The 25,799-nt window shown below is 43.9% G+C and overlaps 3 protein-coding genes across 3 annotated transcripts; 1 reads left to right on the top strand and 2 right to left on the bottom strand.

Moving 5' to 3' along the window:
• Positions 1–6,864: 6,864 nt before the first annotated feature.
• Positions 6,865–11,574, bottom strand: LOC120111466. The gene is made up of 2 exons (XM_039128518.1): positions 7,957–11,574; positions 6,865–6,894 (listed from the first exon to the last, which is right to left on the bottom strand). The coding sequence occupies exons 1-2, from the start codon at positions 11,572–11,574 to the stop codon at positions 6,865–6,867; spliced, it is 3,648 nt and encodes a 1,215-aa protein (XP_038984446.1).
• A 5,273-nt stretch (positions 11,575–16,847) lies between these two features.
• On the top strand, positions 16,848–20,580 carry LOC103708823 (pentatricopeptide repeat-containing protein At4g32430, mitochondrial). The gene has a single exon (XM_008793918.3). It carries the CDS (start codon positions 17,022–17,024, stop codon positions 19,269–19,271), a length of 2,250 nt encoding a protein of 749 aa, XP_008792140.2. The 5' UTR covers positions 16,848–17,021; the 3' UTR covers positions 19,272–20,580.
• Positions 20,306–25,368, bottom strand: LOC103708758 (chaperone protein dnaJ 49-like). The gene is made up of 3 exons (XM_008793829.3): positions 25,144–25,368; positions 23,806–24,965; positions 20,306–20,664 (listed from the first exon to the last, which is right to left on the bottom strand). Exon 2 carries the CDS (start codon positions 24,919–24,921, stop codon positions 23,821–23,823), a length of 1,101 nt encoding a protein of 366 aa, XP_008792051.1. The 5' UTR covers positions 24,922–24,965; positions 25,144–25,368; the 3' UTR covers positions 20,306–20,664; positions 23,806–23,820.
• Between the last annotated feature and the right edge of the window lie 431 nt (positions 25,369–25,799).

Genomic DNA, 25,799 nt, shown 5'->3' with positions numbered 1-25,799 from the left:
GGTCTGGGTCGATCCCCTTTTATAGACGAAGTTGGAAGCCTTCCCTCACCCTACAAAGACCTCCACTATCGTTTGAAAATTAATGTACACAATTTATTTTTAGAAAATAGGGAATTGGCACTTCAAGTTAATTTGAAAAGGAAGGCTCCGGGGAGTCCAAGATTTTGTTCTCTCTTTGAGGGTCTCAACATTAGATTAGTCAAGAAAAAGGTGATGGGAAGGTTGGCAAGATCAAGAAATTAATAGAGAAGGAATCTTGCAACATGCCTTGCCGTGGCTCGTACCTTTGCGTGGATGGGCGGGTTTATGGTTGTAGAGGGTCTGAGCCACAGCACGATGTCTCACTCTAGTGCTCCTCCTACCCCACATCCAAATGTCACCTTCTTTTGTTTCTCCTCTATGATGCATATATATGGAGGTAGGTTGATATGCGATAACCACATAAAATCAAAGAAATTTTGACTATATTGCCGCAGTGAAACTAGAATATGAAATTAAGGTGCAGAAGTTCCACAAACTTATTAAAACGCAAACCACATTTCTATTTGAACCTCTCTTTTTTTTTTTTTTTTTTGATTGTAAGGGAGGCAATTTTTTTTCCCTGATTGCAAGAGGCAAATGGTCACCCAGCTTTTATTTCTGAAAATAGGTTATTTACAGACTCTTATGCACAAGGTTTTATTTGAACTCTCGAAAAGCCTATTGTCTGCCAAGTTAATTATCATGGATCAATGATGGCCGGGGGAATAATGGGAAATTATACTAGCATCATGTGGATGTGCACCATGTCAATCATCTCATCTTATTTTTACGGGCTGCATACATGATACGCTCATCTCGGCGATTGATCTGTAGCAAGGAGACGACATAATTGGATAGTGCACAGCCACATTGGTGCACACAATAAAGGATATAATTTATCATAGAATAACCCCTCCTTCCCCACCTACTATGTTAAACTACGTCTTGTAATCTAGGTTAAGCTACAAGCGAAAAGAGAGAGAATTATGAGATCTAATTTTTCTGACCAAGCCTAGCTACTAATTTGGTGGTTAGTCCGGAGGAAGTAATATCTCCCAAATATTTTCTCATTTTTTTAAAAAAAACTTGCTCTACCAATTAAAAAAGCTAGCGGAAAAAGTTTATGATAGGTTATCTCTAGGGTATATATATTCTGGGCTAGACTGGTTAATTTGGGTATCATCATTCCAGGCCAAAAGAAGCAATATGAGTCCTTGAATGACCGAAGGCAATTTGATCGAGTCTTATCCACATGTGAGCACCTGTAGATTTTTTTTTATAAAAGAAAGAAAGAAACTCAAATCTCGTTAGAAGACGAGAGAATTGAGCTGTGTGAGGGTCGTTTCCGGGCCCATAATATAATTCTGATGTGCTTTCCGGTTGGTGGAAGCACTGTAGGACAGGATAACGCATAACCTCCCGCGGATAAGCCCCATTATAAGTGAATATATACCAGATTTCGAATTCCCGTGTAAGCAGCTGGGTTAAGAGCCATGTGAGCTGGGATAGGTTGGTTCAGCTAAGCTCTGTTCAGTTCAGAGAAGTAGACTAGTGGAAAGGGAAACGAGGCAGCTTGGCGGGTTATCCTGGTTAGCGTGTCTTATTCCACCCTGAACATGGGTGGGCCTGTCCACAGCGTGTAGGGACATGAATAATGGACCGAAGTCAACTTCCTTCAACGATGTCGACAGCCTAAAATTGTCGTGCATACGAAGCTCAATACATGCCTATTGTGACTCTAAAAAGTAATATACATGAATGCGCATCTATTGGTAGTGCATCCAGCACAATGTTAGCACAAATCTCATCAACCAACACTAAGAAATTCTAGCTTGAAACGTATCTCAATCAGGGATAGGTATGAGGAGTCTCATTCCCCCTACATTGCCTTTTTGAAACCACCAAGTAGCCCATAAGTAAAGATCTAAGACCTTATCCTAAAAGGCTAACTGAACGTATTATTTTGATAAGGTTCTGAATCGTTACAAATGATATTAGAGCAGATCCTGCTTATGGTCCATATAAACTAAGGGATACCGCAGCATAGGTATATTTAGGTTGACCATAGGATGATTGTGGTGTTTGTGATTATATTTGTAGTACTTGTGATCGAATTTGAATAGATCTGGATCTTTAGTATGTCGAGCATATCATAGCTTAAATAGCGCGTATATAAGGGCATGTGCAAGCATGCATTTAATTCCATATCAGTTATGCATTGGATAGATCTTAGATATTTATATGGGGTCAAAAAAAATACTTTTTTTAACTAGTCTTTCTAGATGAAGTCTTGAGTTATTGTACTATTTGAGGTTATTGAAGTGCTCCAATGAAATGCTAATAGCACCATCCATAAAGCAGTGTAGACCATCCTTTTAAATACAAGTATACGCTTTCTTTCCATATATCAGCAATACATGCTCCAATGGACTTCAATAGATTATGTGTGTGTGTGTGTGTGTGTGTGTGTGTTGTGCTCGTTCGATCGATGAACGAGAGATCGAGCGGGTTCGATCTGATCGAGTTTGGTGCGAGCTTTGCACGCGCACACGCGTCCAGTCTGAAGACGGATCAAAAAAGGAAAGGAGATACGGACGGCGCATGCGGATCAGGCAAAGGAGCACTCCACCTACTGATGGCAGAGTTGGGGAGGAGGCGGTCAAAGCCTTTAATAATTCCAAACTCTCACCGCTGGTTCCGGCACTCCCACGTTTAATTAATATATACAAAACCCCGACCTACTACGCTCTTTGCCCTGCCAAGAAGCTTCCGGAGATGGACCCAGAAGTTTCTAGGAACGCAGATTTGACATCAACTTAAACTTTGAACTTCGCGTCCATGCATGCTCAAACCAAAGCAATTATTCTTTAATGGAATAATGCTTACATTATTGACGTATTATTGTACTCGATTATTTTATTCTAATGAGTTTTATTTTCTTGGCAATTCTGAATTGCAAGCACAAGCCAACCTGTAACTATTCTTAACTTGCTCACCTAAGATTTTTTCTTTTTCTTATTCATCATCACATGAGGAAGCTATTGTATCTCATCTCGAGGATTTTTATTTTCCCTTCCCTTGGCATTTTGTGGTTATTTTGTTCTAATAGAGCCGCCTAATTAAGGAACTTAATTTCCACCAAACATGTATGTTCATGAGAGACCCTCCGGCATCCAAAGTCGAATTCTAAATCTAGCATCGAAATGTGATAGTTTTCTCAACTGAATATGGTCGTTTTTGTATATGCGCAGCCACTGCTGTTTAAATTTCCTCGCATGCTACCATGTCCATGCGTAAGGGTACGTGCGTACACTGAAGTCATGTGTATAGCATGTTACATCGAATGAGATAATTTGATTAAGAGGTTGAAATTTGATGGCAAGAACTTGTAGCTCTTGGCATGTACAATGAAGAGTGAAGGAGTTCATTAATTAGAACTATCGGCACCATGGGGATATTTCTAATTGTTGATAAACTTGTAACTTCTATATATTTTTTTTGTTACAACCATGTAGATGTATGTATGCATGCATATGTGCACGTATGTTATAACGAACTACTAGCATGATTATGAACCAACTAATCAATTTTGATTGGACTTCCATAATGAAAATGAAGATAAATGATGGAAGGGAAGCAAAGAAGTCAAAAGAAGTATATGGTGCGAGAGAACAAGCAGCCCCTGGCAATAACGTGCATCATATGCATGTTTGTCGCACCTTCCATCATCTTTCCGTTTCTTTCTTCCAAATTTCTTTCAATTGTTTCTAAAGTTGGGTACCGAACACCACGATGGAAGGCCGATATTTATGTTCTTCGAAACTATGCCTACGTGCGCTTTAAGCTAGCTACATGCCTTGTTCTTCCGTGAAGACTTCAAACCCACATGTTCTCACAACTCTGTGAACCTCGTGGCTCAACTGAAGTGTGGTCTTCTTGGAAGATTCACCAGAGAGGTAGATCGGATTCACTAACAACTCAATTCGAAGTTTGCCGTGACTTGCTCAGACGGCAGGCTGAATAATTGGTGCCCTGATGGCTAAAAGAAAGTGGGGTGCACATAAAGAAGAAGAAGAAAAAAAGCAACAGCATGCACAGAGATGTCATTCTAAATTTTACTGTTCTTCGACGCATCGCCTTTGGTTGTGTGCAAAAGGTTGAAGTGCCATTTTGAACATATAAGAATATCATTTATCGACTTGCACAAGTTGTAAAACTAAATGATTTTAATCGATTAAATTCAACTGGAACGAACATTCGTAATGCTCACTATAGCTTGGGAAGTGCGCAACTTTAAGTCAGTGCCAAATTGCCTATATTGGTGTGTCTACGTGTGTAGTCAAACACAGCAAGTCTTACAAGTCTTCTATTACAATATACTCAGATAAAATTTAAAAATATGTAGCTCAATGGACGGACGAAGATCAGTCTAAAGTTTAAAGTCACCTTTTGACCCCGCCAACAGCATTTCGTTCTGAGGTCAATTTGTGATGCAGAGGATCCTATATATTTCAACACTAAATTTTTGTTTATAATATACACACATACATACATATATATATATATATATATATATATATATATATATATATATATATATTTGCATACACATATATAGAGATGCATATTTAAAAAATTATATATCCTTGAACTAAGGGAGATATCATCTTTCAATCGTTTGTGCTCTTTAAAAGTTTATCGATATTTTTAAGAGTGAAATCAAAAGATGCTAATTTCGCTTTTTATTGAAATTCTTTTTCTTCTCCTTCTTTTTGATAAATTTTATTGAAGTTCATGGACTACTTCTTGATTTCTCCGTTTGTTTTCATTGTTAATGGGACCATATCTCGCATATTTTCTTAGAATCTGGCTTTTGGTATAACATATCATCATAAGTCATCTATATGGGTACAGCGATGCATGCAGCCAAAACTTATATGCACAGCAGCTGGAATGTTCATGGGAAATATATGTGGCGCAGAAAGTTTCTCAATGCTTAATACTTGTTGCCTCCACATTACGTTCACAAATATTGCAATCGAAATGTGCAAAGATAGAATTCCACATCTAAAGTTCGCGCGGAGTGGAATCTATCTATATTAATATTATCAGGTGAGGAGGGAGGGGGCAATTAGAAGATGAAAGAGGCCAGGGATCAAAAAAGGGGATGCCAATTGCATGTATGGATGGTGCTCGTCCCTATTCTCATGTGTCCCGTTTAGCGGACAAACTCTCGATCGAGCACATAAGAAGTTTATTTGCTCCACTCTATCATGATTAGCCTGGTCTTAATCTCTGGAAGGATACAAAGAATAATATAATAAGCGATATTATAGTATATATACAGTACAGAGTCAACCTCATCATGGTAGCTTAATTCTCCAGGATGGAGACTCCCAGTCCCATTAAGGCATTAACCACCGCCCACTGCTGCAGGCGGGACCCTTAATTAATTTGTCAGTTTCTAGGTGGTAAAACGAGACGGCCCCCAGAGGCCCACGCATGAAAGCCTCTCTATTTTTAGGTTTAAACTAATTAAAAAGGCACGTAGGGGACTGGAAGCAGCACGAATCTCATGCGGGAACACTAGATGCCTATGTATCATTATCTTATTGCTGGAGTCTCCCGTTGCTGAAATAGGATTCGGACACGTAGGCTGTGTGAGTTTGGTCTGTGAAGTCTTGTTGTCGCAGCCGGCACGGTGCTCGTCTGGAGAAGAATGGAGGCCGCAGGGGCGTGCGTCACCCTCGATTAATTATTGGTCACCAGATCGGGCCTTTTAAAAACGAGGGCGAGGAAAGGCGGATAACGAAGATGCGCCGATTGACGTTTTGGATGTGACGTATCTCAGTGGTCGGAAAGTGGTTCCAGGTACGATGATGTCGACACGTGTACCGTTCGCGAGCAGGGATGTCGGGATGGAGTGTCTGGAAATCTTTAATTTGTGTGCCGTGGGCCTGCTGATTCCCGTAGTGGTGGTGGATTAGGTTGCCATGTCTGTGACACGTGTCATCAATGGATTTGATGACCAATGCCTGACGATAAGCTTAAAAAAATGATATATATATATATATATAAGCTGCCTTGAACGCCCTATAATTTATTATATTTTAATTTTTTAAAATATTTATGCTAAACTTATGTAACTTATGTTGCATAGGAAAAAATAAAATTTTAAAATATTTTTTTTACTGGGCTGGCCGGATGAACCTCAACCTCCATGCCCAAAGACAACAATAAAGACACTTTTTACTGGGCTTCCAGATATCTAAATTAATTTGCCGACCTGCGCGCCAAATTTGCGACCACAAGCAATAAATGGATGTTAGAAATTAGTGAAATGCATTTCCCTATTTGACAGGCCACGCTTAAAGATGAACGGCGCTTTTAATCTCTGCCACCCTCCGAAAATATGATAACGAGCAATCCAATAGCTAAAAGCAAACTCTGTCTTAGGCTGTTATTCGGATTACCAATAAAATAGCGTAGTAGAGTTTGGTTGGCCCATGTAGGATCATCAAAATAATTTTAAATCACTAGTGATCTTTATCTTAAAGTAACATGGTCTCCAATGACCTAAAATATGTTATATTTCATTGATTAAAGATTTTCAGGTATTTACAACTAAGCTCTTTGGTATTTCATGAAAATCTAAGATCACTTGAGATATATATACCGAAACTATTTTCGATATATTTCATAAAATATATTTATTAATCATATAAAATATATTATAATAAAATAGTAATATATTTATTAATATACCAATTATTAATATATTTTATATAAATATATTTTTTACTTCTATAAATTACTAAATCTATATCCATACCATCCTTGATTTTAAGATGGTTGTTCCATATCAAACGTCTCCTATAGGTGAAACTAAACAAAGTAAATGTTATGAGTCTAAGGCGGAAAAAAGAGTATACAATGTTAGAAAAAAAAATTGTACTTCTATTATGGTGATAAACAAATATTTTTTTTGAAAAATATGTATTTCAACTGTTAAAAATAGTACTAAATTTATGTACCGATTATCTCTATTAAATATATAAGAGAGAGAAAACTCTAACTTTTATAAAATTCAGAACAAATATAGAAAATATAGAAAAATTAAGCATATTAGAATTTTAAATTAACTAGACTATTCTTCCATAATCCCACGAAGAAAAAATATATAGTTTTCTAGAATTCTGCAGAATTAAAAGTTTTCTAATTCACTTCTTGGACTAAAAGATCCACTTATCCAACTCTTTTTTTTATTACAGCAAAGTTTATATATAAAAAATTTATCCTTGCGTGTGCCCGCACATGCGGAATGTTAGTCATTCTTGAAAAGGACTGAACCATACTGAAAACTCCCTCCAAACTCATGTATTTTTTTTTTTTTTTTTTTTTTTTTGTGCTTGAAACGGGTTGTTCAGACAGTGCGTGTCCGAATACACCCAAGAACATCAAAAACAAAATCTCGCGTAGTGCCAATGGCAACTCCCGCTCTCCTGCCCACAAGGCATATCCCGAATGGTGTGCTGCATATGCAGCAACCCAGTCGGCCGCTCCGTTGGCCTCCCTGAATACATGCTTGGCCTCAAAGGCCACAACGTCCCTCATCATCATCCTAATATCCCGGATCAGAGGATGGTCAATGCTCTCCCGCCGAATCCACCCAATAACAGTGGATGAGTCGCCCTCCAAGATGATCGAGCTAGCCCGCAGTACCCGCCGCGCATGGCAGAGGCCGGCCCAGGCAGCTCGCAACTCCGCCGCTGGCACTGATGTGTCGAAAAGCCGGCAGCCGCCCGCTGCCACTACCCGAGAGTGAGGGTCTCGTATGACGAAGCCGGCACCGCCTCGTGTACCACTGTCCAGTACTGAGCCATCAAAATTGATCTTGAGGAAACTCGGGGGTGGGGGCTCCCAGGTGAAGAACACCGTCCGAAGAGCTGCCTGAGCAGAGAAAGAACCCCAGGTGTCCCGAGCTATCAAGTTCGTATCTGAAGGGCTGGCAGGTCTGAACTCCATCGCCAATGCTCGAGCGGACTCCGCAACAAACCTCGGCGACATCCGACGCTCGCCAAAGGTGCGAGCGTTCCTTGCCAACCAGATCTGGTGGGCGGTGCAAATCGCTCGGATGGCCTCCTGACATGTCCGCGGACTAGTCAGCCACTGACGTATCATCTGCAAAAACAGTCTCCTCTCCCGCCAAACCTCCTCTGGGATACCCGTCCACTGCCATGTCTGCCGCGCCCACAAGCATCCAAATAGTACATGATCAACTGACTCATCCGCACCGCAGGCCCCACACTCCGCAGGGATCCCCAGACCACGTCGGCTCAGCACAGCTCTCGTCGGAAGGCGGTCCCACATCACCTTCCATAGGAAAAGTGCTGCTCTCGGGTGGAGCCTAGACCTCCAAATCCAGGCACCGTCCCATCCACTCTCATGCTCGCGCTGAATCACCCGGGCCAGATCACCCAGCCTCACACTGGCCCTGCACGAAGTGCTCCAAACCCTGACATCTGGGCCCTCGCATCCTGGTACTGGCATGGCAAGTATCCTCTCAGCTAGATGTGCCCCGAACAACTGGTAGAGTCTGTCCACGTCCCACTCTGCCCTCCCTGGTGCTAGGAGGTCGCACACCCGGAGCCCTACTGCTGCCTCGAAATCCACCGTCGTCGGCCAATATCTCAAGGGAATGGTATCGACCCACGGGTCATCAGTCACAACAATGGTCCGGCCATCGCCCATCAGCCACCTGGTATGAGCTAACACGGTCGGCAGGTACCGCCCAATCTCCCGCCACATGAAAGAGATGCGGCGACCGCGCCGTGCCGCCTCGAGGCTCCCTCGGCCATATCTGGCTGCCATCACCCGACTCCAAAGCCCATGTGGCTCCAACAAGAAACGAGCTGCGTGCCGTGCAATGAGTGTCTCACGCCGCTCCAGAAGGGACTGAACTCCCAGACCACCCTCACTGGTGGGCCGACATACCCGCTCCCAGGCCACCAAATGTACCCCACGACCCCCACCATGGGACCCCCAGAGGAAGCTCCGGAGAAGACGTTCAATCTTCAACAGAGTCGTCTTAGGGACCACAGTGTTGGCCATGAGATATACCGGCATGGACCCAAGCACCGATCTGACAAGGGTCAGCCTCCCCATCATGGATAGTGAAGATGCCCTCCATCCCTCCAGCCTGCTCTCGACCCGCTGCACCAACCCCGAGCACTCCGCCACTCGTAGCCTCCGGCCCGTGATGGGAACTCCCAGGTAAACCAGAGTCCCCTCCTGCTCGGGCATCTGCAAGATACTCCTGATCTCCTGTCGGACTCTGCTCTCTGTGCTGGGGCTGAACTGGATAGCCGACTTCGTGAAGTTGATTCTCTGTCCGGATGCCGCACAGTAAGCTGCCAACACTCTGCGAAGTACACGTGCCTCCGAAACCCGCGCTCTGGATAAAAGAAGACAATCGTCAGCAAAAAGTAGGTGAGAGACAGGTCCCGCCCCCGGTGTTGGAACATAGGACTCCAGCTCCCGGCTTGCACACGCCCTCTGGAGGGCACGGGACAATATATCAGAGCAAATGATAAATAAATAAGGGGATAAGGGACATCCCTGTCGCAGCCCCATGGTGGACTCAAAAAATACCGAAGGTGTGCCGTTGACTAAAATAGAGAACTTAGGCCCCTGGACACACCCTAGGATCCATCCAATCCATCGCCTGTGGAAGCCATAAGCCTCCAGTACCCTCCGGAGAAAACTCCATCTAATCCTGTCATAAGCCCTCTCCATATCCAGCTTGACAGCCATCAAACTGCCCCGCTTCGATGCCCGCTGGAGATCCCACATCATCTCCTGAGCCAGCATGACATTGTGGGAAATGTTCCTTCCCGCAATGAAAGCCCCCTGCTCTTGGCTGATAATGCTTGGCAGTAGGGGCTTCATCCTGCCCACCATGATTCTCGCCACAACCTTGTACAAGGTTGTGCATAGACTGATGGGTCTAAAGTGACCCGGCTCCACTGCCTCTTGGCGTTTCGGGATGAGCGTAATGAAAGTGGCCTTCCAATCCTCAGGCATGGCTGCCTGGGTGAAGAAACACTGGACAGCCTCGATCACAGCTTCCCGAATGATACCCCAATATCTGCGGAAGAAAATAGGGGGGAACCCATCTGGTCCTGGAGCTTTGTCCGCTGCTAGCGCCCAGACTGCCTCCTGCACCTCCTCCGCCGACACCGGCCGAACCAGGGTCATATTCTCATCATCAGTAATACCTACATCAGCCCGCGGAAGGTGGTCATCAGCACCAGGGCCTTCATCCTCAGTCCATCTGGCGCGGAAAAAGTCGAGTAGAACCTGTCCAACGGCAGGCTCACCCTCCACTCGGCGGCCAGACCCATCACGCAGTGAGTGGATCATACTCCGCTGACGCCGAATAACCGTCGTCCGATGAAAAAACCTAGTGTTGCGATCACCCTCGTTAACCCATTGGACCCGAGATTTCTGTCGCCAGAAAATCTCATGCTGTCGTAGCAGTGAGTGGTGCGTCGCAAGAAGCCCCCGAAGATGAGACATGTCATCCTCCGGGAGTGCACCCCGTAGGTCTTCTCTCTCCTGTAGTGTCGTAATCTCCTCCTCCACCCCCTCCAATCTCCGAAAAATATCACCCACTACCTCGCGATTCCAACGGCGGAGCCGCCGTTTGGTCAACTCGAGTTTGCGTGAGACTCGCCGCATCGCGTCCCCCCGCACCGGAACACGCCACGCCTCTCGAACAATGTCCCAGGACTGGGGGTACGACAGCCAAATCTTCTCAAAACGAAAAGGACTATGGTGACCCGATACCGACGAGGTCGAGATCAACAAGGGGCAATGGTCCGATGCAATCCGGGGTAAGTGGCTAACTCGGCAGGTAGGGAAGCGAAGGATCCAGTCTGGGGAAGCAAAGGCCCTATCTAGCCGCTGCCACACCCTAGCACCGCCAGGCTGATTATTGCACCAGGTGAACCGTGGCCCCGAGAAGCCTAAGTCCACCAAGCCATTTAGCTGCACAAAGTCGCGAAACTCCCTCCTATCAATCCTATCAGTGAAAGGCGCACCTCCCCTCTTTTCATCCGCACTTTGGATACAATTAAAATCACCAACTGCCACCGTTGGGATACCCTGGGCAAGCAAGCTGGTAATCTCATGCCAAAGGGGTCTCCTGACCCTGTAGTCCGTGCTCGCATACACACCGCACAGCACCCAGGGGTCCGCCTCAGGTTCCGAAACAACCATCACTACCTGTTGAGAGCAGTTGTGGAAGGCATCAATCTTCGCCACCCCCCGCCTCCACAGGATCAAAAGGCCACCAGACAGCCCCTGGGACTCGACTGCATAGGTCTTCCAGTCCCTCCCCAGGCGTCGCCTCAGTCGACCGAGCCCATCACCCGACAAACGTGTCTCGCAAAGAAAACAAATCTCAGGACAGTGGAGCTGCACTAGCCGTTTAAAGGAGGACATGAAGGCCGGCTTGGCCGCCCCCCTACAATTCCAGGCTAGAATCCTCATGGATCAACAACTGCTCGGTCGGCCTCAGGTACCTCCTCCCCCTGGGCCTCGGGAGCTAGCTCAGGCTGGCGGCCTACATCCCCCAGCTGCTCGACCTCATCAGATACCTCGCACATGACTGCCGCCCTGATGAGTCGCACGACAGCTGGGTGGTCCCCCTCTGCCGTAGCTAATCCCGTGGAGCAGTCACCACTGGCATCTGCCTCCGGGAGACCCTCATGTGGCGCCTCTCCGAGCGGCACCCCTGTCGCCTCATCACGAAGCGTCAGGGGCTCTACCGAACCTGCCTCCAGTGGCACCCCTGGGCTAGCCAAGTGCTGCTCACCCAAAGCTTGGGTCGGAGTACCAAAACGGTAGACACCATCGGGCCCTCTCCCAGAACCCACAAAAGAATCCCAATGGTCCCGCCCAGGAGGGGTCTGACCAACAAGCAGGTGGGTCCCCTGCACTGGGACAGGTCCTCGACCTGGAGACCTATACTGGAAAGGGCCAGCTGGCTCCACGAGATCCCAAGCCGGATCATCCTGGGCCTGCACATCCTGAAAGTCCTGCGCAGCCCCAATCCCCAAGCACTCAGCTGACTGGGCTTGTAGGCCCCCCGCTGAAGATCCACTAGGATCCCCCCTAATAGAGCTAGCGGGCCCCGTCCCTGCAGCAAAGGCCGCGGCCCAGATCGACCCAACCCGCGTAGAACTCATGTATTTGATAAGCACAAATTTTCCATGTTGGGAGCCCCATCCAATATAAAAGTAGGACAATCCAGTTCTATTATTGTAATGCCAACTCATTTAAAGTATCCGTAAGTGGGTGGCGTTTGACCAGCCGCATTTCCTTATTATTATCTTCTTGTTTATTCCTCATACTTCACGAATATCTGGCTTTCAATCATAAATCAAAGATTCAACTCCTTCCTATAATATTTATCATTATATTTTGAATATATTATTTTTATTAAAAATTTTAAAAATATATTCCCGTTTTATATATTATGCTCCTATTATTTATTACAAGAAAACCATGGCTGGGCAATAGACATTCGACGAGCTTTTGTACTGCAGTGGTTCTTGTTGCTTTTCTTAGCAGTTTTTATTTGGTAGCCATGCTTGCAGATAGTATATACTACAGCATAAGTAATAGTTATTATTTATCATCTTCATCTCACCTGTATATAACAATATTTCTAAATTCTAGTTTCTCCTGCTCTCTTTTTTTTGCCCTTATTTTTTTTATGGAGAGAGAGGCATGACGGCCTGCCTGAAAGGAAGTACAACCTCTGCTTATGCTTCTGTAGGTCTTTTTTTTGTGTTCTTCATTCCCTTCTCACTATTTTTGTAAATATCTCTTTTGTTTTTTTTGATAATACGAAGAATTTTATACCGTTCTAATATGAGTACCTCCATCAAAATCAGAAAAGAAAAAAAAGGCTGGAGGGGGAGAGGGTGAAGAACATATACAATCCCAAAGCGAACTGCAATAATGTTAGGCGGCAAACGATGCCATCCTATTCACCGCTCTATTTGCTTCCCGGTATACATAAATGACACGGGCATCTAGACAATCCCGTAGAAGACCATGGATATCATGCAGAAGAGGGTGCTCAACACCAACCCTGGCGTAACTCTGGATCCACTGAATGACAGTTACCGAATCTTCTTCATGCTGAATTAGATCGGCCCCTAGAATGAGACGAGTATAAGAGATGCCCTCCCAAGCTACCCTCATCTCCGCCTCAAGAATGGAAGTGTCAAAGAGTCGATAACCCCCTACCACAATCAAGCTAAAGCAAGGCCTTCTGATGACAAAACCAGCTCTATCTTTTTTTCTCTCATCTACCACACCACCGTCAAAATTAATCTTGAGAAAGTTCAGGGGTAGGGACTCCCGAGCGATAAATATTGTTCGAGGCGCCATCAGAGCTGAATTGGCGCACCATGTGTCTCTTGCTATCTTAAATATATCGACAGTCACAGCTTGGGTATGCTCTGCTACATGGATAAGCGTCATGTCCACTACAATTTTTGGGCTCTGCCCTCTACTCTCAAAAAATGTAACGTTTCTTTTCAACCAGATGTGATAAGCAGTATAGGTGCACGCCAAATCAGTAGGTCTTCTCACGGACTCCTTCAGGAACTTAAGGAAAGCTGTGGTCGGGGTCGGAGATTGTAAAAATCCGCAGACTGTACCTGTCAATCGCCATACTAGGGCTGCCCCTGGGCATCCAAATAGGGCATGCTTTATTGATTCCTCTACCTACGGGCAACTATCACAACTGGGTGTAAGCCTTCACTCCTCTTTTGTAGAGTACACCCTTGGTCAACAAATTACCTTATGCCACCTTACACGGGAACAAAGCAACCCATGGGTGAATGCGGAGTCTCTATAACCCGCTTTTATTTCTTCGCCTTTGGTATAAAGGTACTATTTTAGTTCAGATTTGCTCTTGCCCCATGCAGCTCTCCGTGATCAAAGACCTTAACCATGGACCGGCAAGTTGAGCTCCAGGTGCTTCTGTCCGGTCGACCTAGCGTCTCGACTCCTCTCCCCTAGGCTTAGGAAGTCACGCACCATGAGTTTCGAGCTGTCCATGCTAACCATAGTGGGCCATAGTCACACGGGCAGGTTCAAATTCCAAGTATCCTCCATCACATAGATCAATTGACTGTTGCCAATCACCCACCTAATCCAAGGTAGCACCCTCGGAGCACAAGAGTACATGACATGCTCGGTGAACCCATCTAGAGCCAAAGGTTGGCCCGCCGCCGCAACGATCTCCATTATAGAATCCTTATCCCGGTACTCCAACGGGAGAGAGGGAAGATGGACCCAAACCACGGCCTTCTTTACTTCGTCCACGTCGCGGATGAAATCTGACTTCCACCATTCTATAGCAAGGAGTTGGCCGGCCACCACCCATGACCCACCAAACAGGGCCGCATCCCGATCATCTTCACGCTAGAACCAGAAGACGTAGATGTCCTCTGCCATCGGAAAAGCTTCAACCTTATACTCCAATTTCCTCCGAATTTTGAGATCCTTAGCTATTCATTCCGTCGGAACCCTCCTCCTGAGGCTTCGAGCGCAACTTCCACGCCCTCCTTGCCGTCTCCACCCGCTCCGTCGGTAGTTCCAGAACCTCCACAAAATGTCGTCGGAGGTTTTCGATCTCCTTCTCGGAGATCCGGGGACTTGGTCCACAATGGCTGCTGGGGAGCGCCCTGCACCACACCACACCGGACCTTGTAAATATCTCCAACTAATAGAATTTGGGGGCTTGGCCTCCCTTTTACTTCAACAAAAAGTTTCAGAGCACCCTGTTTCAGATGTTATCGTTGGTTCCGCTGGCTCTTTGTCCCTTGTCTTGTTCAGATGTTCTGCGGCAGTGAATTAGATTTGAAACTTTCGGTTGAAGTCTTATTCTAGTTGTTCGGTTGCTTACTATTGTAATCAAACAAAAATTCTATACATTCTTTTCCCCTCCTTCACCTACGTAAATTTTATCATATCAATAAATTTGGGCGGCTAAGCCTCTCTGCTAACAAACAGATGGCCAAGGATAAAAGTAAAACTTCGAAATGTACATTTATACAGGCACGCATCGTTTGAAGTTCTGGCTTCCAACAAAGTACATTGAGATGATATTGACTGTATGGTAGCAGAAGCCACACGGCTCCTCCTAATTATGCCAAATGGATTGATTGTAGTTTAATATTTTCATTAAGCTGATATTTATGATTCTATGTGGTCCATTGTCCAGATATGAAATCCAGAAAATGTCGAACAGAAAGGGCATTCAGTTCGTTAAATTAACCTATAAAATTCTTATAGGTAATTGTTTTCGTAGGATACTGAAATGTGTATTTCAAAATTTCATCAGAATTATATTCTAAGACCAAAAAAGTAACAAGAATAGTGAGAAAAGGTAGAATTGAAACTAACGAATCTTATGCTTCTTTCGAGTCTCGGATGTTATATACCATGTTTTGATTGGTATTTTGCTAAGAATGGCTCATAATATTATGTCAATTTTATCTCTATTCTTTTTGTGGTTATGATAGCATAAATTGATAAAAACATCATTCTTCCTTTGCTTTAGTTTTTTTTAGGGTTGATGAGCTCTCTCTCTCTCTCTCTCTCTCTCTCTCTCTCTCTCTCTCTCTCTCTTATTGGCCATATCATGAATATTTACTTATTCAATATGCAGGCTTTAGAGCAACCACTATCCAAATTGAAAATGAAATTCAAAGGGTATTGGAAGAAGGTTAAGAATTCTACGAGGATGATATATTACTTTGGAAGACAAAAGTGCTGGTTAGTTGATATTGATGGCTATTGCTAAAAGAATCTATATAATGATATAGTGCACACCTTTAATTTAAAGCTTGAAGAGACCATAAAGATTTGGTTTGTGCTTAGAAATTTATTGCTCAAGTCTTAGATAATACCAGACATGATCATAAATTAATAAGTTTGTTTGAAGATTAAAACTTAAAAGAATTTAAAGGTGTGCTTCTTGTTTATCACAAAAGATGCCAATGTTATAATATACTAGGCCAATATTACACAATCTCTTCTCCAAGCAAATGGCTTGCCGGAAGGACTTATATCTATGTTTCCTCTTGTAGTTAAGTTTAAAGGGTTCCAAAGTCCTTCAATAGCTTATTTTATGGATGATTAATGTTGTTCATGCACTCAGGAGTATAACAATAGTAAAAAAGCTTGATTATTGCAATCTGTCGTGTATTTTTAGAAGATTTGAATCTCTTTATATATTCTGATCCAAGCCCTTATGTATACATCAATAACAATAAATATTACAAGCTGGTTTTCAATTAAAAAAGATATACACTAGTTATAAATGAAAAGGAATAAAGTAAAACAGACTCATAATTAGTGAAAAAACTTCCATAACTCTCTTTATTATTTAATTGTTGAATCTATTTTTTTTCAAGCTATTGTTTCATAGAAGATATTGAGGAGCAAATACTAGATTAATCTAAATGTTAAAACAAGATGAATAAATTGAAATAAAATAGATTTTTTTTTGCATATATCTTCTTAAATATACAAAATTATGTAAATATTCTTGTAAAATTTCTATTTATACGTATATTCTTATATTGTTTTTTTGCACATTTCAGTTATTTCAAATTTAAACTACACTCATTTAATAATGTGGGGATATGTGCCAAAAAAAAAAAAAGAGCATACATGCAATTGAGTATTTATGAAGATATGCATACAAATAGCAACCAAAATACTCATTTAAATTATTGTATATAATTAAAAAAATATTTTTATATGTACATAAGAGTAGTGTGATTGTCGCAATGACAACTCCACTCCTCGGCGCCTGACACGTTGTCGTCTTCTTTATTTTTTATTGTTTAGAAAAGGAGTTGTTAATCGCCGTCATTCGCGGAAGGCGATGTTTGCTGTTTCAGTCTCACATGCGCCGCTCTTTCCTCCGCTATCTGAGCTCTCTGCAGCCCGCCAACGCCCGTTTCGAAGGCCTCCGTGCCCACTCCCACCACCAACTGCTCGACGAAATTCCTAGCAGAAGAATCCATGCCGGGGCCATCCTCTCCCACCAGCTCGAAACCATCCGGGATCGGCTCCGGTCCCACGTTGGCCTCGACCCCACCACGGTCGCCATGGCCCTCAGGCAATGCCGCGGCAAACCCGGTCTCCAGATCCACGGTCTCGTGGTCTCCTCCGGCCTCGACTCCTTCCTCCCGGTATCCAACTCCCTCATGAACATGTACGCCAAGTCGGGATCCTTGGACCTGGCTTGGAAGCTCTTCCAGCACATCCCCAGCCCGGACGTCGTTTCCTGGAACACCATCCTCTCCGGGTTCACCTCCGGCATCGAAGCACTGGAGTTCGTCGCGGAGATGCGTCGAGCCGGAGTCCCTCTGGATGCCGTGACCTTCACTATGGCTCTTTCCTTCTCTGCCGACCTTCAGGATCTGGAATCCGGACAGCAGCTGCATGCCCTCGTGTTCAAGTCCGGGTTCGGTTCTGATACCTTCGTGGGGAATGCACTCATCACGGCTTATGCGAGGTGTCATTGCATCACGGATGCTGGCAGAGTGTTTGATGAAATGATGGTCCGAGATCTGGTTTCGTGGAACTCGTTGCTCTGTGGGCTTACCCAGGAAGAGAACTGTGGGTTGGATGCGATTCAGGTGTTTGTTGAGATGGTGAGGGGAGCCGGCGTGAGACCCGACCGCATCTCAGTTGCCAGCGTAATCTCGGCCTGTAGTCACGAGGGAAGCTTGCAGTTTGGCGAGCAGGTCCATAGCCTCGCAACAAAGGCAGGACTCGAGAAACATGTCTCGGTCGCTAACGTCCTCATGTCGATGTACTACAAAAACGGGGCTGCTGATTGTGCCAAGAGGGTTTTTGAGGAGACGAAGGAAAGGGACGTCATCACATGGACGACCATGATTTCTATCGATGCAGATAATGCCGTTTCTCTCTTTAATGACATGAGATCGTACGGGACTCAACCGAACGATGTCACATTTGTTGCGTTGATCTATGCTCTATCCGGCGAACATGCAAAGAGAGACGCTCAGATGATTCATGGGCTCTGCTTCGTGACGGGCATCGCAGCAGAGGTGCATGTTTCAAATGGTCTCATAACCATGTACGCAAGATTGGAGTCCATGGAGGACTCGAGGGAGTTGTTTGACGGCATGAGTCGCAGGGAGATCGTCACCTGGAATGCTCTGATCTCGGGCTATGCCCAGAACGGGCTATGCGAAGAAGCCCTGGAGATATTCTCATCGCTGCTCTTCCACTGCAAGCCAAATCAGTATACGTTCGGAAGCATTCTGAGCGCAATCACTGCTGTCGAAACATTTTCGCTGATTTACGGTCAGAGGTGCCACTGCCGCGTCATGAAGCTGGGTCTCAACACCGGCGAGTACGTCTCCGGTGCCCTTATCCATTTGTATGCAAAGCATGGGAGCATCGAAGAGTCTCAGAGGGCATTCGACGAGACAGCTCGGAAGAGCCTGGTCGGTTGGACGGCAATAATTTCAGCCCATGCGAAACATGGGAACTACGGCCTTGTGATGGACCTGTTTGAAGGCATGGTGGCTTCAGGGGTTCATCCTGATCATGTCACATTCCTTGCAGTTCTGACGGCTTGCGGCAGCAAAGGGATGGTCGACGTCGGTCGCAAGATTTTTGGCTCGATGGTGCGTGAGTACAAGATCGAACCATGGCCGGAGCATTATGCTTGCATGGTGGACATGTTGGGGCGGGCAGGGATGCTGGTTGAGGCGGAGGAGCTCGTAACACGAATACCAACAGGGCCAGGGCTCTCGGCATTGCAGAGCTTGTTGGGGGCTTGTAGACTGCATGGGAATGCGGAGATGGGGAAGAGGGTGGCGGAGGCTCTCATGGAGATGGACCCGATGGAATCGGGGGCCTATGTGCTCATCTCCAACCTGTACGCTGAGAAGGGGGAATGGGAGAGCGTGTCGAAGATCAGGAAGGGAATGAGGGAGAGGGGGGTCAAGAAGGAGGTGGGCTTCAGTTGGGTGGATGTTGGCATCAGGGATTCCATTTATATGCACAAGTTTTCATCATACGACAAGACGCATCCATTGGCGGAAGAGATTCATAGAGTGGCTCAGAATTTGGGTTTAGAAATGAGAATATGGAAAGATGGCGCAGAAATGGAGTAAGCACTCCGTGGATGGAGTCACGATTCTGAAATGTTCTTGTTTGTCATGTATGTTCCCATACACAATTCATACACTGCTCCTCTCTTACCTCAAACCGATATGAGAGATCATTAATCTTGTTGCACTTTTCAGCGTAGACTTACATAGGGTTCTACTGTTTTACCATCCCTTCTCCTGCAGTACAAGCACGGATGTGAACCGGCACCAAATTCTAGCGGCTATCGTTCAATTTTTACCCGGAGAAAGCTCCAATACCCTGCATTCTCTTCCTCGGGTAGATCATAGATGGACTCCGCACAACTTAATCTATTTCTTTGGGGGAGAAAAAAAAATAGCAAGCCACAAACCTGAAAATTAATTTTACGAAAAAACAATCATAAAACCTAGTTTTAAACAGCCACCTGTTATAAGCAGATAAGATCTTCCCATTTGAACAGGTGCTGCAGAGGTGAGAAAGCTCACCACCTGATCATAATTTACCACTAATATTTCAGCTAATCTGTATATTCATGGGATAAAGTAAATCACCTTTCTAACAGTCTCTATCATAGAAGAAAGGATATTACTTGAGATATTGCCATGTCGAATCAGGAAACAGGGCCTTGGTTGTTTTTCTCTTATGCAAGAAACTTCATAGTTGGGTGGGCATGGTCAGAATAAACCTCGCTTGCTTGGCTTCAGCAAAATCTAAAATTTAGTTCCGGAAAAGTAAGCATCTTAAGGGGCATTTTCAGCAAATTCTGCGTCCAAGATGCAAGCAAACATAGCTGGCTTCCCTTAAATCCTTCTAAAAGCCCTAGCTTCTTGCAACTCTTGTCCGAACTCGCTCTGCACCCGCCACTGCAGGCGTTCTTGCCCATACTAGGTGGTGTCTCAACATGCTTGGCCTGCAAACTATCACCCTCGTTGCCGAACCTGTATATTTTGTTGAGTACAGCTTAATAGAGAAAAAGATCCTGTAGCAGACTAAAAACCACCTCCCAAACTCTAAGAACAACCTTGAGCGGTTAAAGAAAACCAACTCAGATTACATGGGAAAAGCCGGGCAAGTATTCCGTCATGCTGAGAACGGTTTAATACAAATGGAACAAAATGACATCAGAAACATACTTATTTTTATGTACCAAGTAGGTTGGAAGAGTTTAAATTTGATCAACCAAAGGCTGAAAGGGATAGGCACCGCCTGATATCGACATTAATACGACCAGTATCAAATTCCTAGCAGCAATGAAATTGCAGGTTTTTTGAAGATGGTATAGACCAAACATGGGTCGTGCAATGCAAAAGGCAAACTACTTCACCCAAATTTTCTCCGTTGCAAAAAGAATATAAAAAGCTAGCTTGGTGTTCCTCAACAAGTCATCTCCAAATCTGAAGTATATTTCTTGTCAATCTGCTCAAGTAAAATCACTTAAATTATAAGAACAAAATCAACCGAATTGAGTACTATACATGTATTAAAAGAAATTGAAAATGATGTCCGAGATTAATCACAAGTAAAATAAGAAATGCATATATTGCAGCCAAAGACACAATGAACTTTATTCATCAAAATTCAATAAAATTCCTAGAAACGAACTTTATTCATCAAAATTCAATTAAATCCCTGCTTGAACTAAGACAGATGCATAGTTAGTCAATGGTGCAGGTTTGCTGCTTTTTCTAAACAGCCTTGAAACTATTCAGTCGATTATAATTGTTCATGGGGCTTGATATTCAGGTCAGGTAAAAGTAGGTCAATAAGCTCATAGATATCTGGATATCATGGTAGCATTTTTTAACCACACAGCTTCCTTGATGTTCATAAAAAGATCTAAGCACTTGATAGCTAAAATCTTAAATTAAATGGCGAAGGTCACAAGTTTGCTGACAACTCTCCCAGGGACATAGAAGTAACAACTTCCAGAAAAAAACATATTACAATCCCTAAACATTTAATAACGGAGGAATAAGAAGTTGAGAACCCTGATAAACCTCTCCAGACCAAATCTTCAAATTGTCTGTTCCGAACCCTCTAGATAACCATGGGTTTTGCAAAGTTGTCCCAAAATAATTGAAGCTCAAACAAATTATATGCCACTAAAAGAAAAGTATGGAAAGAAAATATTTGATGAAATCAGATTCCAGCAGAAAGCTAACAGTTGTCAGCCATCAAGATCTGCAGTATTCAATCCATTGAGATTTTAACAACCTTCTGATTCAGTTGGATTGAAATGCAACTAGCTTCATGAGTGGACCATGGCCACTCATGATAGCTATTATATCTGTTGATGATATCTATCTCAGGTGTTCCTTGCTTTGATTCTAAATATTCATGCTTAATATCTACCGGTATGTCCGTCCACCTCACCCTCTTTCTTTTTTTTGTTAAAGGGAAATGATGCCAGTATTAGCTAAGCTGTCACTGTTGTATGAAATAATATATGTTTCAATGTTTCATAATTCTGACTTCGAAGCAGTCCTCCACATGAGTGCTCTCAAAAAAAAAAAGGGCATTTTGAAAAGTGCCTTCGCATGTGAACAAAATCCAATGTGAGGTTTCAAAAGATATGCTTTGGCAGTGCCTGTTCCTATCCTCATAAAAAGCAGCACCGCTTATAATATTTGCCTGCATTTTAGCACAATTGTTGTTGTCGACCACTATTAAACATTGATTTAACAACATGAACATGCCTATATGGATGGGTATTTATTTATGCACATGCATACTATGACATCCATATTATTAATATGAAGATTTTTAAAAGTTAATGTTTCGACTGCTGGTGTAAGTGTGCTTCTTCAGAAAAAAACATAACAAGAGCAATCACATAAAATATAAGAAACAAACTATTGACCTAGCCAGACGATCACTTGGCTAATCCATGAAAGAGATATGTCTTAACAACTGATTTAGACCATCAAAGTATGAGTCCGCATAGAAGCTATGCTAGGACCATCCATATCTAATAACTAAGTTCCTCTACGTTCTTAAATACAATATATGTTTCTCACATATGTTCAAAAGTCAGATGTATTAAGTGCTCAAGAAATACTAAAAGAATGTATTGAATTACAAGAATTTCATTCAAAGGAATTTAGATCTATTTCCCTATAATTTGAGATTTTTTCCATCCAGAGCAATAGTTAGAAATCCTGCTAGACTTAGTAAATATATGGGTGACAGATATATGTTAATCATCAATAGCTTAGACAGGTCTAAGTCCAAGGTTCGCCGTACCGGTACCGAACCCCGTACCGGTGCCGCACTAGTATAGGCGTACCGAGTGTCGGTACGGTACCGTACGCTCGGTATCGACCGTACCGACATTGGTGTACCGATATCGGTACCCATCGGTACGGGTACGGTACGCTCGGTACCGACCGGTACCGATCGGTACAGCGAACCTTGGGTCTAACTATACAGTGTGTGGGCCATATCTGGTCATTTCAATGCATAGATCTTGCATATTGGCCTATTGGGGTATAAGTATTCAAAACACCAAGCCTGATCACCAAACTACATAGGAAATATAAAACTTACTAAAGTTTGGTTTCCAATTATCTGCCTCAATGTGCAAAGGGTGATTTTTACCTACTAAAGATTGGTTTCCACTTATCTACTTCAATGTGGTAAAGGGAGATATTCTCTCAAGGTAATAAAGAGCAAATTTGTGCAGGAATCTTTCCCTAAACCCATTTCACACAGAAAATCCCTATTCAAAACACAAAATTCTTCTTCTTTTTTCTTCCACATAATGCCAATAGCCAGTGGCTCATAAGATTGATCAGTATGCCATCGCTAGAGGCTCATAAAAGTTAGCATTATTGTAGATGCAGCAGATGAGATCCCAAGATATCATCCACAGAACCTATTTCCTCCCTTTTTTAGACAGCATCTTGAAGCTTTTCCATTTGAGAGTGCGCCATTTACAATTTAAATGAACGAGACCATCATCATCATCAGGAGGGTATCATCGCTGAAAATTTAAGGGCAAGATTAGCTCTCATGATGATGTTCATGAGATTGTGAGGCCATGATTGGTCACCTGACTGCTCTATCTAGCTATTGATGCCTTCCCATCATCATCATCGTCATAGTTAAGGGTATCATTTCTCAAAATCTAAGGGCAAGATTAGCTCTCATGATGATGTTCCTGAGCTTGTGAGGCCAGAATTGAACACCAGATTGCTCTACCTAGCAATTATTGTCTTCCCTATACACAATACAACGACATCTAGCAAGGTGTGTGCATAAAACTTGGTTTAAAAAAACAAAAGAAAAGGAGACAAACTCTACATATGTGAATTACAGACCATGAATTTCGCAAAAAGATATTTCATGGAATTTGAAGCACAACTTAGAGGTAGACATATACGAAAAATGAAGAATCCACGCCATGTTGTGCCAAGATTACAGCTTGCACTCAAGTGCTTAAAAAAGAGCAGAAATTTGCATGATATTTTATAAATTGCTATGATGAACTCTATTGTGGCATCATAAAATAGAATAGTAATGAAGAAAAAGAAGACAATTTGAATTAGAAACACAGACCTTGAGCCGATGACATTAAGATGCTGTTTCTTGAAACTTCCGAAGCATGTCACAGTTAGGCGTTTGGTATGATAGACCCCATTGACGCCGCTGCAGCTCGACTCGACAATTCTGTGCAAGGATCGTAAGATAGTCCCTCTCAACATGCTGCTCCAGAGAAGCACGTTCCGAGCTTTGGTAAGGGTACTCCTGCTCAAACTTTGGTGACTTGACAAAATAAGGCACGCCTCTTGCAGTCACAATTTTGTGTTCATAAGGATATGCGCGAGAAAATGAATAAACGGGATCCTTGGATGGGAGGAAGTTCAACAGAATCAGAATAATAACAGGCAGGATCTGAATCAGAGCACGGAGGTTGGAGTTACCACCACCCTGCATCTGGTGAAAGCTTGGGCCACCCATGCCACCGACTCCAAATTGGAATGGACCAAACGATGTGGCTGCTGGGGCCATTCCTCCAAAGAAGAAATTCCTAAATATTTCCTCCGCATCAACTTCGGCATCATAAAAGCCATCAAACCCACGCGCACGGCGCCTTGCCGCAGCCCTATCGTAAGCAGGCTCCTCGGATCCAACAAGATCATAGCTTTTCCTACTCTCTCCATTGCTAAGGCACTGGAAAGCTTTAGAGACGGCCTTAAAGGCTTCCTCGGCACCGGGGGCCTTGTTTTTATCAGGGTGGACCTTGAGGGATAGTTTTCGGTACGCCTTCCGAACATCTTCCGCGGTGCAATTGCGTTCCAACCCCAGGATCTGATAGTAATCCTTCTGCCTCTTGATTTGCCTGACGACAGTTATCTGCTCCTCCGTGTAAGCCCTCGAAGATCCCTCGGAAGAAGTTGAGGCCGCAGCCCTAGCAGTAGCGAAAGAGGATGCCGAAGCAGAGCCTGGGGTCGGCCTCTCGGGCTCTTCGCGGGGGTTGCCAGGACCATCCGGCGGGGAAGAGCCACGGGATCCTCCATCCGCAGCAGCGGATAGGAGATCATCGATCGGAAGAGAAGGGTCGAGGCGGCGGGCTTTGGTCAGGAATTTAAGGGCACGGGTTTGGTCCCCTGACTGCAAGGCTTCCTTTCCGATCCTCAGGCATTTCAAAGCCTCGTCTTTGTTCCCATCCATCGCCGATTAGATGATTAGGGTTTAAAATCCAGGAACACTAACACCTAAATCGCAGAGGAAAAAATGGAGTTTCCACACCGTCATATATATATAACTAAAAAGAGAGAAAAAAATCGAGATATCTAGTGCAGAAAACATCGAAAACGATCGATCCATAAAGAGAAAGAAATATAGGAAGAATCTGACGGATAGGGAGGACAATTTAGGAGAAATCAGGCTTACCAAAGAATTGAAATCCAGATACGCGGAGGAGGATTTCTCCGCTACCCTTTTTTCGTTTTAAGATCGATTAGGGCTAGGGTTTGAGAGGGAAAGGCAAGAGATTATTATTCCAAAGGCTCCGAAGCAGGCAACCCCGTCGGAGACGGGGATAGAGGAGGAAAGGTCTACGACGGTATCCGTGGTCTTTTCAGCGCTTACGACGTCCCCCTACCGTCCAGATGTTCCAACAAGTCGCTCCATCGTGATGGTGTAGAACAGAAGATCTAGTCCGTCCAATTCGGGGCCAGGCCCCGAATGTGAGTCAAACTTTGGCGGCGTGCCTTCCATTGTATCGCTGGGAGAGGATTATTCCGGTCCTTTTCTCGTCTCCACCTTAACTAGAGTGAACGGCTTTAGTATTGGCCGGTGCGCCATTCTGATCGTTCCTGTTCAAAATTAACACCGATAGTTATTGGATAAGTTGCAATTATAATATAGACAATAGTTACATTAGTACATCAGAAAAAATATGATCAATGCGATTATTGTCGCATATCAATCATGAAAAGTCGTTATTGTGCGGTTATGACGCTTCCTGACAAATTATGTAACAGACACTGATTTCATCCTATATATAGAAGTGACTAGGGAATTCTCAGGTAAGCATTCTTAAGCTT

This window comes from Phoenix dactylifera, chromosome 8 (assembly GCF_009389715.1).
Source record: "Phoenix dactylifera cultivar Barhee BC4 chromosome 8, palm_55x_up_171113_PBpolish2nd_filt_p, whole genome shotgun sequence".
Classification (NCBI taxonomy): Eukaryota; Viridiplantae; Streptophyta; class Magnoliopsida; order Arecales; family Arecaceae; genus Phoenix; species Phoenix dactylifera.
Note: the sequence above shows the minus strand (reverse complement) of the source record. Positions and strands in the feature narration are given on the sequence as shown.